Below are 16849 nucleotides of genomic sequence, written 5' to 3'. Positions count from 1 at the left end.
TTTTACATTTGTCATTCTCTCTTTAGCCCTTGAAGGAAGAAAAGCAAAATAAATGAACAGATGGAATTCCTCAGGATTTGTCTGTAGCTTCTACATTTGTCATTCTCTCTTTAGTCCTTAGAGGAATAAAATGAAAATAAATGAATGGATGAATTGGGGTTTGAATGAAAATTCCTTCGAAGAAGCACAAAGTAACCACTGAAATGTTACTGGCTTAAAAATGATCGGACGTCGTATTACATAAGTTATGTATGTTTTCAAGAGAAAAATGAAAAAATTATTGTGACAGCAACATCTTCAAAGTACAGCAAAGTCAGAACTATCTACTCCCTGACAGCACGAGAAAGGTTTCACACTTCTCACAATGTTACACCACTTAAGTTGAACTGTTTCTCTGCTCTTTCTACAATAGTATTTAGTGTATAATGTTTCATTCTTCAGTTTGAATCTGTAAGGTTGAAAACATCATATCCTTGTTTGGAATGTGTACAAAAAAAACTATCTCTGCTGTTCAATAATGCTTCAACCAGGCTGATGAAGTTATGACTCATATTCAGATGGAGAACTAGGACTACGGTCGTATGCCTTGTTGTCATGTTGCAGTTAACATCAATGTCTGTCCAAAATCTCACCACTTCATCATTTTATCCTATTAGACATTTCTGAAAAATTGTCATAATTAGCATATCAAGTTATGGTCAAAAAATGTGTGCACTCGCAGTGACCTTTGACCACCCAATCTGACTGGCCATGGCCGTCGTCGTCCGGTGGCATAAAAGCATCCTCCTTATTATATTGTGTTTGAGCACATGTAGCATCCGTTTGTGTTTTGTTTAGTACCTGAGCTCCAAACACACGCTGCATCGACTGTAGCAGCTGGTTGGTGTAGTCTGTAAGCATCCCAGCATCTTCCTCAAACACACTGAGCAAGGAGCGAGTCTGTGGAAGACAAGACCACAGTTAAGTTAAATATTAAAATGATTGGTTCACAATTTTCCAAGTTTGTCTATATTTAATGGTAGTTACGCCCATATGAACATTGAAACAGGTTTTAATTGCTGGAATAAATCCTACTGTATAAGAGACTGCTCTAACTGCAATTCCAATGTAAGTAAGGGGAGAAAAAATAAATCCATGGGCCTCAATCTGTGTGTGAATACATTGTGAGGTTCAGATGAGGCTTCAGCAGTTGGAGTTTTACAAAGTACAACGTGCATTTTTCTCAACTTAAATAAATGCATGAATAATGAAACTAATGGAAGAAAATAATCAGTAGAACAATCAATTTAAAAAAATACCTAATATAATAACGTAATTATTAATGTAATGTAATAATACATCATACTGAGGTGTGTATGTATCTAAACTAGTTTAAACATATGGATAAAGTTTATTATATCAGGGTAATTCAGGTGGAGCTGGGCATATTGTAATAATGTCAAATGCTCCTTTTTGTTTTCTTTTTAGGACAACAATTTACTAACCACTACACATACCTTATTCAAACAAAAAGTTGGGGTTTGGTGGAAAACTGTAACTCGTAAAAGAGATGTATAAGAACATTGCCGTAAGCGGGAAGATGTCAGAAGGCACTGAGTGAAAGAAATGCGGGTAGCTGCAGTATGTGGAGGCATATGGAAGCACAGCTTTGAAGTGAAACTAAAAGGCGTAATAATTTAACTACAGGCTGGCTATGCAAACTGAGAAAATCCTGTCTGGGTGTAGTTTCTTCCACAAACAGGTGCAGCAAGGCAGGGCAGATATAGCGAGGCGGAACACACCCATCGGCTCAAGTCTGTTCACAGTTCACTTCAGTTGACTTTCACCACCAAAGGACTGAGAACCATTTCAAGAACCAAAGAAGATATGATCTAGAACATTGTCAACCATGGCTGTGTTTACATTTTATTGCAGCAAGACTCCAGCCCCATTTCTTATTAAGGAGAAAAACTGCATTTTGAAGCAGAATGGAAAGAGAAAATGTATGTAAAGGCAAAAATAACCCTCCAGCATGGTTTGCACTTAAGCAGAACACAACAAAGAGTCGGCCCTGTCTGGGGGAAGAAGAAGTGATGCAACAAACTGCAGAAAATGTGGGTTACCTCAGAATGTAGTCAACATTAGATGTGCATCACAGCAAGCCTGTCTTGTATTTCACTTCTCACCCAGCAACCTCCATATCTTACTGCATTCCAGACATTTAAGTATTAAACAACATATGCATATTCACTACTGACAGCTACGACTGCTGCCCTGTTGCAAGCTACTGACTCATTCCAGTGGAGTCCGATAATGGAAACCCCTCCCACATTTCGTAAATCAGGCCCAGTTCGGCTCGAAGACGGGGTCTAGCCCAAAAATCTAACTTCACACTACATTGCAAAATACAAAAGATTGCAGGAGAGTGAGTCTGTTTGAGATATGGTCGTTACATCTTACATAGCGCTATGGGACTAAATGTACACCCGCATATCAGAAGCTCTGTGAGAGGAGCGATAGCTGTGTTGTAAAGCACTACATCGAGACAAATAAACATCGACAATTATGATTAGCAGTAGGAACCAGAACATTGTTTCTAGCAGGAAGGTGCAGCCCGCTGCAGCCACTCCTGTCAGAGGATTACATTCCCATTACAGTGCATCAATTGGGAGCTGTCACCGACCTGCCTACAACGGGGACAAGCTATTGTTTGGGCTAGTAAGCTAACTTCAGTGCTCGTCACGTCTTTTTATGTGACGGTATCTTTTAACGTGATTAAACCCACACAGGCCTACCTGAGGACTGTCTTGCAAAGCGTCCTCCAGGAGCAGTTTGTGATGTACGGCCGGCATCTTGTTAGCGGTGAAGGAGAAGGAATGGGAGCTTGAAATATTTAGAGCGTGGACTCTGTTTCCCAGAGACCTCCGCGCGGATAAGAAGACACGTAGGAGTTGGAGGCGGGCCCAGTCTGATATCATCCACAGTCGTTGATAGCAACTAGTTACCAGTTAAAAACAGCTAAGACTAACTCTAAACTAATTTTTTTTTATGTTTTTTATTTTATTTGCTTCTTTTCTGAAGATGTGATTCATAATAAAGCTTCGATGGGTAGTTTGCGGTTGACTTTTAAAGGAGATTTGCGAGCTACGTCAGACGTTTTTACCATTTCAGTGTCAAGGGTGACCCCATGTGGACGTATGAAGAATTGCCGAATTTAATTTAAAAATACAATATTCATTCCATGAAAAAAAAAGTCTTACACCATTGCAGAACAATTAAATACTATTCATTATCGAATGAAAATATAATAACAATAATGTTAATAGTGATGAAAGCACTGTTCACATGAAATGAAATGTTTTGATAATGATTGGGATAATAGATTTAAATATTTTCATTACTTAATCAAAGTAAACTAATGATACATGATTCATTTTTAGTTTTAAATGTAGGCCATGGTAGTGATTAGCACCGTTGCCTGGGATTGTACCTGCTGGCCAGTCATGTGAGTGTCCCCTATAGATCCATGGACTGATTCTGCTCTGAGGTAGCATTTTGTATGTCATTGTATAGACTACAATATGTATTCACTGCTAGTTACAGCCCTTGTGTATTAGTATGGAAATACTTAAATACAATATTGTGGTCATAACTATAAACCAAATGTTGTTTTTTAATTATTTTTTTTACTGAGGAAAATTGTGATAAGATTAATCAAAACTTTCATTCAATTATAAAATAAATGTGAGTCAAAACAGTTCCAGTTTCTGTGGGGGAAAACACATAATCAGAACACATCAGAATATTGTTGGAGCTCTCTAATTCGCACTCCCTGCAGAGGCTGCACACATCTGGGAAAAGAGATCCCCTCCTTGACTGATCCCATTCTGGATGATAAAGTGAGCTGTTGTCCTCTCCAAATGTCAGATATTCTGACTGACTGTCAAACCCTGTCAAGCTTCCTCTTTTACTTTTATGTAATCTGATCTGAATTTACACCTGACACAATACACGTCCAGTGTTACAATGAAAAATCTACCCCCCTAAAACTGAGATGCCAGGCACAGATCCATCCATCCATCCATTGTCTACCGCTTATCCTGTATTCAGGGTCACGGGGGGGCTGGAGCCGATCCCAGCTGTCATTGGGCGAAGGCAGGGTACACCCTGGACAGGACGCCAGTCTATCACAGGGCCGACATGTAGAGACAAACAACCATTCACGCTCACATTCACACCTACGGGCAATTTAGAGTCACCAATTAACCTATCCTGCATGTCTTTTGGACTGTGGGAGGAAGCCGGAGAACCCGGAGAGAACCCACGCTTACACGGGGAGAACATGCAAACTCCACACAGAGGGAGCCCGGGCCGACCCGGGAATCGAACCCGGGACCCTCTTGCTGTGAGGCGAGAGTGCTACCCACTACACCACCGTGCAGCCCCCAGGCACAGATGATTCACTTAATTCCAGAGATTTAAATGACATTTTTCCTGTTTTATAATTCAATTACACAATACCTCCAATGAATAGGTGGCCTTCATAGACTTCATATGTTGAATGATATCAGTAGGAGTTTGTGATGTAGAAGCTTATGCAACATTATCTGTTGATATGCTGTAAAGTTATAAAAGTTATTATTATACTTTCAGCTCTTTGTTGGGTAAAACATATTCTGCAAGTGATTTGGGGCCTGACACTGAGAGTTGAAAAAGAAAAAAAACTCCAACCTCAACCTTTGATCTAATATGGAGTTTTAGAAGCATTCACTAAAATCAAGTGTAAAATTAACTGAACTACACTAACTTTACCTGTTTCCAAGGCAATCTGATCTATTTTGAGAACAGCAGTAAAACCTTGTTGTTAGGGAGATAACTTAATAATCTCAGGATAATGTCAATTAAAGAAATCCTTGAAAGCGGATGAAACACAAAGATAAAACATTGAGATTGTCTCAGTTATTTGACTTCATCCAAGACATAGGTCTCAATTATAGTCTGATTGACTTGTTAAGATAGTCATGTGTTGTTGTCTTGATAATTTAAGCAAGCCCTGACAAGCAGTGTCTGCTTGTCAGGCAGGCACATTCTTTCCTCCCCAGTGGACTTGTGTTGTTTAATTGGGTAAATTGTGGCTCTAAATTAGATAAGCCAATTCAGTTTGCTGGCTGGGCTAAGTCTGGCCTATAAAAAGAGATAATGTCAGTGGAGCTAGCCTGAATGGAGCAGAGCAGTGATTCAGCTGACTGAGGAAACACACTTTCAGGAGAAGAACATTTTGTTAGAGTGCAAAAGCTAGTGACTGGGCAAGTAAATTATTCAAGAAGGCCTACATGTAATTACAAATCAATGTACCTTTTGTAGAAAATAAGTATCTATATACTGAGCTTTTTGGGTAGCTGGTGGGTGGATTTTGTGATTTTATACAGGGACAGGCTAGCTGTTTCCCTGTTTCCAGTCTTTGTGCTAAGCTATATCCAACTGCTAGCCATTACCTTTTTTCAGTCTTCCCAACTCTACCAGCACTTTCCCCCAAAAACAGTGAACTATTTCTTTAAGGCGGATTAGTCGGTATCTAATCTCATAAAAATTGTGGACAATCAAGGTACAAGCTCATCCTGTAACCTACCTCCACTTATTAGCACCCATTATATCATCAGTTTTGCACTTAGGAAAATCCCTAAGTCCTATGAATTGTTATTATGTGCAGAGCGAGAGAGTCCCTGTAGGAGAATAGATCATGGTGGGTGCATGGGTGAAACAAACACAGGACTTTCACCTAGGAGACTGCAGTTTGTGTCCCGTAAATCAAAAGTACATACATAAGTAAGTAACGTACTTGACTTTGTCATGCATGTTGGGTTACAAACCAAAACCACAATACATTCCTAAACTTAACCAAGTAGTTTTTTTTGTCTTAAAACTAATCAAATAGTAATTCACAAAGTTGATACTTGTTTAAGTATATCTGAGTACACGGCACATTGCAAAAATAATGCTAAATGGGTTCTCAGTGCATAACAAAAGGGGTCCTGACCAAATAACAGCTTGCGATGAGTTATGTGACTGTGAATGAGAATGTGTTGTGTTGTGTTGGTCTGCGAGACGTTCGAGGATTTTGTGACAGACCATGATTTCATTTACTAGTAAACAGAGTCTCATGACAGCCTGTATGGGAACCTGTGGGAATAATAATGAGCCTGTCCGTGTCTAAAGAACGTGGAGAAATTCTGAGTTTTGTTTGGAGCCTTTGTCAGAGACGAAGTATGTGTCCTTGAAATCCTCCATTTACATTTAGGTCATTTAGCAGACGCTTTGTCCAAAGCGACTTACAATAAGTACATTTGTCGAAAAGAAAGAAACCACAACATATCATTGCAGATAAAGTAAGAACGAAAAAATAGAGACTAGTGTTAGGTCCTCATCTGAGTAAAGTGTTCAGCAAACTTCCCATAAGAATTGAAAGAATGTTGACTCTCAGCCGTGCAGACATCTTAACATCAGAAAATACCACCGCTAACTGAATGTGAAACTATTTAGAGGCTGCTAATGCAATGCTTCCTACTGTCTAAACTCCACTCATATGACTGCACTTGTCTTGTCAGACTTGGCACGACTGAAGAAGTGAGATTGAACCGTTTGTTGGGGTCTTCAAACTGACCTAAACCACTTTCTGCTTTCAGTACAAGACTGTTCAAGGCTTTTTTAGCTTCTCACTGATTGTTAAGAGGTCAAACAAGTGATCAGTGTGTGTGGGCGTGTAGCTGGAATAAAGGCCCTTTATGTTCCAGCAAACACAGACAATTTGAGGATTTTACAGGATGTCACACACAGGCTAATATATTGGTGCCCCTTATTTCATTTCTCCCCCCCCCCCCCCCCCCCCCACCTATATATATATAAAAAGGAAGCTTGCTATTGGTGGAATCTCACCCCACCCTCCGCCTCTTTCCCCCCGGTTTCCTGGGCAACCACGTCTGGGTGGAGGAAAAGAACAAATCATGTGAGGGTATAGCATCTTTCGCTCCCCTCTCTCCCCTGCCTGTATAAAAGCCTCTCCCCCATGCTTTCCCGTCACTCTCCGCTCTCCATTGCTTTGCAAAGAGGACAAGCACAAGACGGAAGAGAGGGGGAGATCCCTGTGTTACAGTGGAAGACATTTCTTTGACCTTCTTCCTCACTTTCTCCCCCTGTGTTTGGGTCTTCCTTCCTTCTTTTCTCCTCCTCCTCTTCCCCCTCCTCCTTTCTTTTTCTTCTTAAGCTTCTCTGTTCTGCTTTGAAGGTGGCTACATCGATGCAAAATGGGTTGTGGCAATTCCTCAGCCACCAACACCTCTGGAGGTGAGTGTTTTTAAGGAATCTGTGTGTACCTGTGTACGATAATGCCGGGGAATATGACGGAGAGAGTTGTCACAATATCTGCACCGAGGGGAGAGTGTGTTGTTGAATGTAAATGAAGTGTGTTGGGGTTACCCTTGCATTCACTGTATCCTGTATGTCCTCAGATGTTATCTCTGTGTGGCTCTCAGTGTTTCCATTTAATTCCAGCCATATATCATCATGTATGTTTGTATTCATTTTTGTGCGGCATACTGGCTCCCACTCTATACGTGTGTGTATGTGTGTACATGCAGTGGTGTCCTCAGTTGTGGGTCGATCACAAACAGTCTTCCCTGTTCTTGTATACAACACCAGAGTAGTAGCCTTGGGAATGTACCACTTCGATAATTATGATGATGATGCTGATACTGTAATTACAATGTAACATCTAAATGGACACAAAAGCGTCTCCTCCACAGCTCACATTTTTTTTTAAATATGTGTTTTCTCTTCCTCTCGGCGTGTTTACGCTGATTTCAAACAATTTTTGGGGAAGGAAAACAAGCATCTTTAGGGCATTCACCCTTCTTTTATCAATGGGCATTCATTTATAAAGCCCGGAGGACACGTTGGAGTGGAGAAAATATTGTATCTTGTGGTTATACTAACGCTGGAACAGATGTCCTGCTTTTTTGTGGCTTGTCCTCAAATAACGCAGCCGCGGATTTTCCCAGATACAATACCTCCTTTAAGTTAAACCGAACAAAGTCAAACAGTCAAAGTCAAACAGGGGTAATCATTTTATTGAAGTATCTGCAGGATTACCTCACCACCACTCTCCATTAAAGCAGTTGTGGTGTGTGTGTGTGTGTGTGTGTGTGTGTGTGTGTGTGTGTCTGTGTGTGTGTGTGTGTGTGTGTGTGTGTGTGTGTGTGTGTGTGTGTGTGTGTGTGTGTTTGTGCTTGCAGGTACCTAATCAGTGCTTGCCAGGCATGTTAACAGAGCCACAGACTGTCACTGGGAAATGCAACCCGGTGTGGTCTTTGGCTTTAAAATTTACAATGTCTGTTAACAGACCAGCAGCTGCGTTCATGTCTGTGCAGCGCGTCCACTTTTCTGTTCCTTCTTTGAGGTCAGCATTCAGCACAATGGTCAAGCATGTGTTACATCCGGTCACTTTGAAAAATGACACCAGGTCAGAGTCAAAGGACACTGTTTCCTCACTGTTATGCTCTGTAGATCAAGAAAGAAGCACCCTATGCTTCTATTCTATGTTGTTTTAATCCAGGAGGTATAATTATATCACTACACATTTGAGTTTTATATGTCAGTTTTCATACATTAACATTATTTTTACTACCTGCTTATTATCTATACACAGTATACACATTTAATAATGGTTTACAAATCAATAGATTTGGTGTAAACAGACATAGATGTCTATTAAAGTATGTTTTATACGTAACTATAACTCCCCAAGGGACTATAGTAATAATTTGTGACAAATACAACAGATAATGATAATAGAGTAAAAGTGATATTCAATTCATAATTCATAAGATTATTCTAATTTCAAGCTTCCCAAACTCAAATGACCACATCAGTGCACTCTATGTCACATTGCTCATCCCTAGTCTTATGCACCCAGATGTGCAGCCTCGGATATGAATGAGCTTTTGTCAACCTACTGAATAGGCCCCAGTGTCTCCATTTCTTTTACAAGGTCGAAATTCACTGTCTTTCTTGTAATGTGGATTCTGCAGCTATTTCATGTTATTTCTGCAGTGTTCTTTTTGAGGTACATTTCTACACTAAAAAAAAAGGAAAATGGCATGAAAAATCTGAAGTAGAAGTGTAGATTTGGTGCCCCGCTGTTCATTGATGTGATACTGTACATTCAAGCAGGATGTTGGATTATTATGTCTAACTGAATGCATTGTGGTCATTTTGATTCAAATCGACGTTCAGCAAAGAATGAGCTGTTGTTGAACTATAAAAGAGCCAAACAGCATTGGGATGAGCACAATGCATGTCATTTCATGGAATAAAAGGCATTTTGCACTGTATGCCTATATCAGTTTACAACATGTCCACTTTTACTCTTCACAAGTTGTGAAAACTTCAGCACTTAAATTGACCTGCGTAAAATTGGCAATACCCCTATATAATTTAATATTACACAAATGTATAAATCCTACATTCATAATTTGAATGGTAATTTTATTGTATCATTGTTTTGTGAATGTTTAAAGAGACCGACTAACGTGTGGAATAACATGAACGAAGAATATCAAAGTCACATTTGTTAATTCTGAAGTATGGTAATAGATATTCCTCTGTCTCCTGCAAAATGATTCTGTAATGTTACGTTCCCTTACAACTAAACTGCACTCTCAGTTACATTTCCAGAGAATTTTGTTTCAACAAACAAAAATGCCACAAAACGACATAGTGAGGTTTAGGCAACAAAACTAAACATTTCTATGAATATTGCACAAAAGTCCTTGGGTCACGGGACACCAACAGCAGTCCTCTGGATGAAAGCCCTGTGTTTTTGGATCCAACCTTCAATGGACTTGTTTGAAATGTATTTGTGATAAGTAGATCAACAACCATATACATTTCTCTAGAATTGTAATTCAAATGCAGTTTGATTGTACCTCAAACCTCAACATTGCTTCTGTTTTGATTCTATAAACATGACGTACGTGGACCACAAATGGTCTTCCCCATAGGTAAATCTTTTACTCAAAAGAAAGCCATCTGTTGTTGAAACTTCATTATCAGACTGATAACTGTAAGAAACAAACATCATAGCAAAATTATGATTTATGTCTTCCTCAAACACTATTCAATATGTAATTCATGTCATCTGAACATGTTTAATCGTCATTATTTCAGGAAAGTTATAGTTGAATTTAATTTTAATATTGTGTAAAATGAAAATAGATGGAGGACCTGAGGGAATCTGTGTCTGTCTCCTTCAAAATGACTGACAGACAACATTTTATCCATCTATTCTGTAAAAAGCACTTATTAACTGAAACAAATGAATTGACAAGCCATGAGAAATGGGAATGATAGCCAGTGGGGGACCACATCACTGAGAGCATGTATTTTAGGAAAACAAATTGTTTTCAACATTTTTGCTACTTGAGGTAAGTCCATTACGTGTCCTCATTATGTCGATGAAACATGTAATTTGGGTGACATTATGCTTATTTCAAATCCTAATTGCTGTTGAAGATGGATGATTAGGACATTTCCGATGTGGTCTAATGGAGAGTCTCCAAAGCTTCCAGCTGAGGATCCACACCTTCACTTTTGCCACTCTGAGCAATTAAAGTATCACCAGCGTCATCTTGCATTTAAACAAATTAATTTCTGTGACATGAACTAATGAGTAGGGAACTGTTAGATAAGCTGTGTTTTGAAGTGTGATGTAGCTCTATCTGTTCATGCATGAGTGTCTGGTTAATAGCTGTTGAATGATGTAGCTTCCTTCAATACTTTTCACAATGAAGATGATTTAAATCTGGTCTTTTCATCTGTTTTAGGGCCAGCGGAAGTCTCCAAAGATGTGTAAGTACATTCTAACAACCAGTATGTCAGTGCACAGATCAAACACATTACTGATGGTTGTACACAACAACATTCATTCATTCATTATAAGTTGACCAATGCAAAAGCTTGTCTTTTGCTTCATTTGGAATATTGTAAGTTATTTTCTTCATGACATTCTCTACAAATCTGGCATGAATTACATTTATGCGTGAGTGAGTGTGTATTGTTTGGATACTGTATGTTGAATAGAATGAGAATGAAGACTAAATACGGTTAGAAACTTTAATTTACTGCAAAGTTGTCGTATATCTGCTTAACAAAATACAAAATACTTGAGCATGAAACCAGGTCCACACTGGCTCCTGTTCAACCAAAAAATAAAATGGTTCAAATTCAATTCAGGTTTTTTTTTTTTTTTTGTCATGTGGAGGACAGGTTGTCTTTTGCCATCACTGGTTAGCATCTATCAAAGGTTTGCGAGGGGGAGTATTTCCAAAGCATTTCCTGGAATCCGTGTTTACGTGTGTGTGTGTGTGTGTGTGTGTGTGTGTGTGCGTGTGTGCGTGTGTGTGCTCCTTGATAACCATCTGAGCAGCCAGCACAGGACCCACGAGAGCTGACAACAGCACACCACTGACTCACTGAAGCTAATCACAGCTTCCAAGGACTGAACTACACAACAAACAACAAACAACAAACTACCAAACACACAATATTAAGGGAATAATATAATCCAAAAGTGAACTTGATGTCACTTTATGTACAGTGAAGTCAGTCCTTAACGAACAAGCAAAAAACAACAACAAAAACCTTAGTCTGGTTCCAGACCCCCAAAAGCAATTCAGTCTGATCATCTGTAGTGCCGAATTAATGAAATTCCCAAAAGGCCTAATGCAGCAAACCTTGAATGTCCTGCCCTTCAACAGAGCATGCACTTCCACAGTCCAGTTCACCTCCATGTGTTTGCTTGTTGTTGGTTTTGTATGTACTCCGTACTCCCATAAGAGCTGACCTGACCCGTGTCTCTTCTCTCAATCAGGACAGAAGATCCCTTGGTAGACGATGAGAAAAGAAGGTATTTCACTGATTTAATTATTGTCTGTCATTTTTAGATATTTTCATGGTGTTGGTGAGTGCATTTTTTTAATAATCATCATGACACTTTAATAGAGGAGTGATAGTGATTTTAATAGAGGTTAATTAAGACATATGATGGCTCATTGACCTTTTCAGTTTCAGAGTGGATGGATAGAATGTTAAATTATCATATTAAAAACATTTTAAATAAACATTTTATATTGTATATTTTCATAGAAAAAGCATATTTGAATGATGTTATGGATGTTGAGTGCCTGTGTTACTAAGCTTGGTGTTGGTACAGCAGTCATTGCCCTTTGCTTTGTCCATCGCTAACAGCCAAAACCTTCCACTATTACAGATTATATGCACAGACTATATGACTAGAACACTTATTGCTAACTATTAATATCAAAATCTACTAAGATACTTTGTCATGTAATTGCTACATTGCTTCCCTCTCAGGAACTATGGTGGCGTATATGTAGGTCTACCAGCAGACCTGACCACTGTGGCTGCCAGTCAGTCCAAGTCCACATGTAAAGGTAAACATCTATAATTATTTACTGTACATTTCATATTCTGGGAACTTGAGCATCTTGCAGTGAGGCAGCTCTGGGCGTAGAGAGAAATAATCCCTAGTGGCTGAGCTGCCACCACGTAAAGCATGTGCCTGCCTGCCTACAGCATTTTTTGGTCTTATTTGACCTTTACTTTGACTGAATCGTAATGAGAAGCATTCTCTTAACTATTACAGATATCATAGCTCTGAAGATGAATATAGTTCAATTATTTTCACATTGTTAAAGTACAATAAAGGAATTTTAATTTCTTTTTTGTCTGTTTTTTTAGGCTGTTCTCATACACCGTGCATAGTGCTCTATAATTTCTACACAACCCATGTAATCAATGTGTTTCAAATATTTGGGGCAATCAATTCCCTCAAATAGATCCCCTTAAATCCAACACTACAACTTTAAGGAATGCCACTTAAACCCAACCAAGTAGTTTTCTTCCCTTACCAAAGGGTCGCTCATGTTGCTGGGCTATCCTTCGAAAAATAACAAAAATAACTTTCTGTAAGATTTCATATGAACGCTTGCATAAGATATGTTTTTGTTTTAATCAACATGACCCTTATCTTATTAGGGTTGTGTTGCATGTTAATGATATCCACAACAGGCTTATGCAATCTCTCATTCTAATACATCTGTACAACGGACCAGCCTAACCGCCGCTCTGACAGAGCTATGGAAACAATATAAAAGGACATATATATATAGTATAGAAAAACCTTGCTGGTGTATTTTGCAGTCCTGAAGGATTTTCATCCTGTGTCTTTCCTCTCGTGTTTGTCCTTCTGCTCATGAAGGTAAAACATGATAATTAATTGATTGCTTTCCGTATCCTCTGCCACAACAAGTACTGGCTCTGTTTGTTTTCCACTGAAGTCTCCCAGTTCAAACTGCTTCGTAGAGTGTGTGGGTGTTTTTTGAGCACAGTCTTGACATTGAGGTGGAAGAAAAAGACATTTGTCAAATAATTGTCCTATAAATATCCTGTTTTCCCTCCTCATGCAGACTAGCAGCTACTGAAGGAAACACACACACACACAGGTACTTAAACAACAACATATAATGCTTCTGTAGTTTGTCTTATCTTTGTCTAGTGAAGCTGGTACAAAGACTCACACAAGAGCCAATGACTGAGTCGTTTTTTTGTCTCAACAGGATCCTGCATATTCTGACACTCACATTGCAGGCAGCTCCTATTCCTGCTCCTCTCCACACAATAAATAGAGTCTCAGGCTTTAACACTGTAATTGAGTAAGGATGTGAACTGAGGATGCTGCCTCATGGAGTCATGGGTGGCACAGTGATGCAGGGACGCACAGCAGAGGATTTATCATCACCCTTCTTTGCAAAAAAAAAAAAAAGATGGTCATCGGAGTGGACAAGCGCCCACCCAGGGCCCGCCTGTGGGCGGCAGCAACAGGCATTGTGACAGCCATCATCGCTTCTCGGTCACAGCACTGGAAAGTTCTCTTTCAGGAGACAGGGGACCCAGCCAGCTAACTTTAACTAACTAACTGTCTAGGGGAGACACACATTCCCAATAGCCTTCTGCAATAATAATCACTGCTCAGTTATTTCTCTAAGAAGCCATCAATGATTCATTGTGTGGCAGTGACAGAGAGTTAGAGAGATATTCGCCGGAAGCAGTTAATGTGTCACAGGACATCACAGCATTATTGAAAATAGAATGGGTTGCAATCAGGGACCTGCTGCAACACAAGAGTCTGAAAATGACACAAATTCGATGATGGGTTTAAACGCTATACATTATCAAATCGGCCCAAATGTCCTAGGTTTGTCATCAGGTTGTATCTGGTGTTGTCACTTAACTCACGCCCCAGACTGGTGATGTAGAGCACATGACGCATGATACTTGAATAATGGTACTGTGATCTCATGTGTAACAGCTAAAAACAAAACAAAAACATGTCCTAAAATGATGAGTTGCAAAAAATTGTGAAACATTCAAAGAAAAGTCGAGGTTCTGTTTTTTGTTTTATTGTTCCTCATTTGTCTCACGGTACATTGCTTTGTAACTGGTTTTATCACAATATATTTTATACCTCACGTATCACTTTATTGTGAACGTTGTTCTTCTGTATATAATCCGTCTAGGATAAAGCTGATGCTCTGCTGTATTTTTCTCACTGTTGTCAACAACTCCCATGAAAGGCCACAAAACAACCAATCTTGTGACCTTCAGTAGCTGATGGAGACGTCAAATACGTGGGTACTTCAAAGGTCAAGGATGAACCTTCAACCTCAATGTTTAAGTCCAGCTCTCAGTGACACTCACCCACAAACTAATTTGTCCCCATAATCCAGGAAAAAACTGATTAAATATGTAATTGAATAATAATAATAATAAAACACAGTGGGCACTGTGTATTTAGCAGAAGTTACTTAACACAAGTGATTATTGTATTTGTTGGGGGGCTATTTTCAGTTGCCGGAATAATATTTACAGAAGAACGGTGGCGTATGTGGGACTAAAGATAATCTACAATCTCCACGTAAATCATGAAGGGACACATCAGTACAATACTGTGGCTCATTTTATTTTTTAACCATTTTAAAACAACAAAGCTATAGTTGTTTGACTATATTGTGGTTAGAAGAATCAATTCATCTTTGTTGGGTTTTCTGGGAGGGTGGGGGTTGTTGACAATAAGAAGAATATAGAATATTACAGTGTCCCCATTTACAAAAAAACATTACAGCTGGGCAGATGAAGGGCCAAGGTCATTTGTCAGCCAGGCTCTTGACGGCTCTCTCTTCTAATGAATGTACAACATCCTACACTCACCAGGACCCAGAGGAGGCTGGAAATAGGCCACTGTTAAACATTTGAGACACAAGAGATGTTCTTTCCTTTTTGTGTGGAATGATTTATACGCCTGTTTGTCTATGTATGTAGCCTTGATTGCCTCGACTGACCCGTCGCATAAAAATAGGGACTTTTCTAACCACGCCTGAACACAGGCTTACTGTTTACTGTTTGTGTCTGTTCTGTTTTCAGCAGAAGGAAGCCCACTTGCTGCCAAGCTGTTTGGCCAATTATCAGCTATATTAATACCAAGGGATTTCATGTAGTGTCTTTTAATTGCAAGCCATTTGTCAGCTCGCATTGTCACAGCTTTTACACTGTTCACCTGCAGAATATACTGCCGATACAAAGAGCTTTATGTACTGTGTGCTTCACAGCATAATAGTAAATGAGCTGCAGTGTGCCTACAGCACCACAGCACCGATTTCATTTAGAAGCCCACCTGAGACTTGATATTTTTGTCCCTTCTCCTTGGTGTCTCCATTTCCTCCCTACTGCTGCCTTCGTTATCCTGCATTAGTCCTTACTGGAGGCCTTTGGCTTTTACAGCGTGTCATGCTGCCTGTCTCTTCCTCTTTTATCAGCCTCTCTTTGCCCTTTATGGTTGTTCCTCCGGAATATGATGGATGTCATTACCTTTAAACTCTTCAATTAATCTAGCAGGGACAAGGGGGCAGAATGTAGATGAGTAATGCAGTCTGAAGTGAAGCGCTTTATATTAAAATGCAGCCTTGGAACATCGTGGGCTGGTTGAATGTTGTAGCGGTTGCATACATGCTTAGAGAAGTAACATCTTAATCTGCTGTCTTACCGAGGATTAGATGAGAAGATATACCACTTCATGGTGGTCATTTGAAACCTACCTTAATGTTGTTGACAGCTGTGATGATGATCAGAGGTAATGACTGAGGTGAACGGGTTTGTTCGGTGGAAGTCATATTTTAAAGGCTATTTTCTCTCTCTCCCATCTGTTCCTTGTGTCTTTCATTCACACGTACTCTTTGTCATTCGTACACAAACCTGCCTGCTCATCATACATGACAATCCTTCTCAAACGCTGTCAAATCAACAAATTCATCACTTATAAAGAAATTGCTCCTACTCTGATTCAACAATTTATGATTAAAGACTTTTATATTGCCCGTGCGAGCCTGTGATTATTGATTGTGGTCCTTGTTGAAAAGTATCTGCCTTCTGTGATCAATAAGCCTGAGACTTGAGGGATACGCGCGTTCTTAGCGAGCCTCATTGACAGATTGCCTGACAAAATCAAGTTGTGGAGGATTGCTGTGGAGAACATTTGTCATTATTGAACGGAGGGCTTTTTTTCCGCCTGCAACAAGATCAATCACAGCTCCATCTCTGTAATTGACTGCGTTGTGAGTACGTGGAGGAGGCGGATGGAGGAGCAGGAGGTGGGGGTGTGGAGATGTTAATTCTGTCCTGTCTCTCATTGCACAACTGCAGTCTGAGCCCTCCGGTGATCCCATGAGATATTAAGCAGTAG

At 39.6% G+C, this 16849-nt stretch overlaps 2 protein-coding genes across 2 annotated transcripts in view; one reads left to right on the top strand and one right to left on the bottom strand.

The window, feature by feature from the left end:
• appl2 (adaptor protein, phosphotyrosine interaction, PH domain and leucine zipper containing 2) overlaps positions 1-2929 on the bottom strand; it is a 16771-nt gene extending 13842 nt beyond the window's left edge. The window contains exons 1-2 of the mRNA XM_084018259.1: positions 2775-2929; positions 841-939 (exon numbers count right to left, since the gene is read on the bottom strand). Of these exons, the coding sequence (XP_083874385.1) occupies positions 841-939; positions 2775-2831 (156 nt within the window). The 5' untranslated portion in view covers positions 2832-2929. The remainder of the gene's footprint in view (positions 1-840; positions 940-2774) is intronic.
• Positions 2930-7070: 4141 nt separating this feature from the next.
• c25h12orf75 (chromosome 25 C12orf75 homolog) lies at positions 7071-14764 on the top strand. Its single transcript, XM_084017019.1, has 6 exons — positions 7071-7320; positions 10857-10881; positions 11903-11938; positions 12406-12485; positions 13521-13556; positions 13671-14764. Exons 1-5 carry the CDS (start codon positions 7281-7283, stop codon positions 13523-13525), a joined length of 186 nt encoding a protein of 61 aa, XP_083873145.1. The 5' UTR covers positions 7071-7280; the 3' UTR covers positions 13526-13556; positions 13671-14764.
• The last annotated feature ends 2085 nt before the right edge of the window (positions 14765-16849 follow it).

This window comes from Eutrigla gurnardus, assembly GCF_963514095.1.
Source record: "Eutrigla gurnardus genome assembly, chromosome: 9".
In the NCBI taxonomy this organism is placed as follows: domain Eukaryota; kingdom Metazoa; phylum Chordata; class Actinopteri; order Perciformes; family Triglidae; genus Eutrigla; species Eutrigla gurnardus.
This window is presented reverse-complemented; position numbering and strand designations above follow the sequence as displayed.

What these genes read in the sequence shown, in the direction of transcription:
- c25h12orf75 (XM_084017019.1), top strand. Translation starts at nt 7,281, where the DNA reads ATGGGTTGTGGCAATTCCTCAGCCACCAACACCTCTGGAG. An exon ending in GCGGAAGTCTCCAAAGATGT is followed by an intron (nt 10,882 to 11,902) that starts GTAAGTACATTC and finishes TCTCTCAATCAG; the next exon opens with GACAGAAGATCCCTTGGTAG. An exon ending in GTAGACGATGAGAAAAGAAG is followed by an intron (nt 11,939 to 12,405) that starts GTATTTCACTGA and finishes CTTCCCTCTCAG; the next exon opens with GAACTATGGTGGCGTATATG.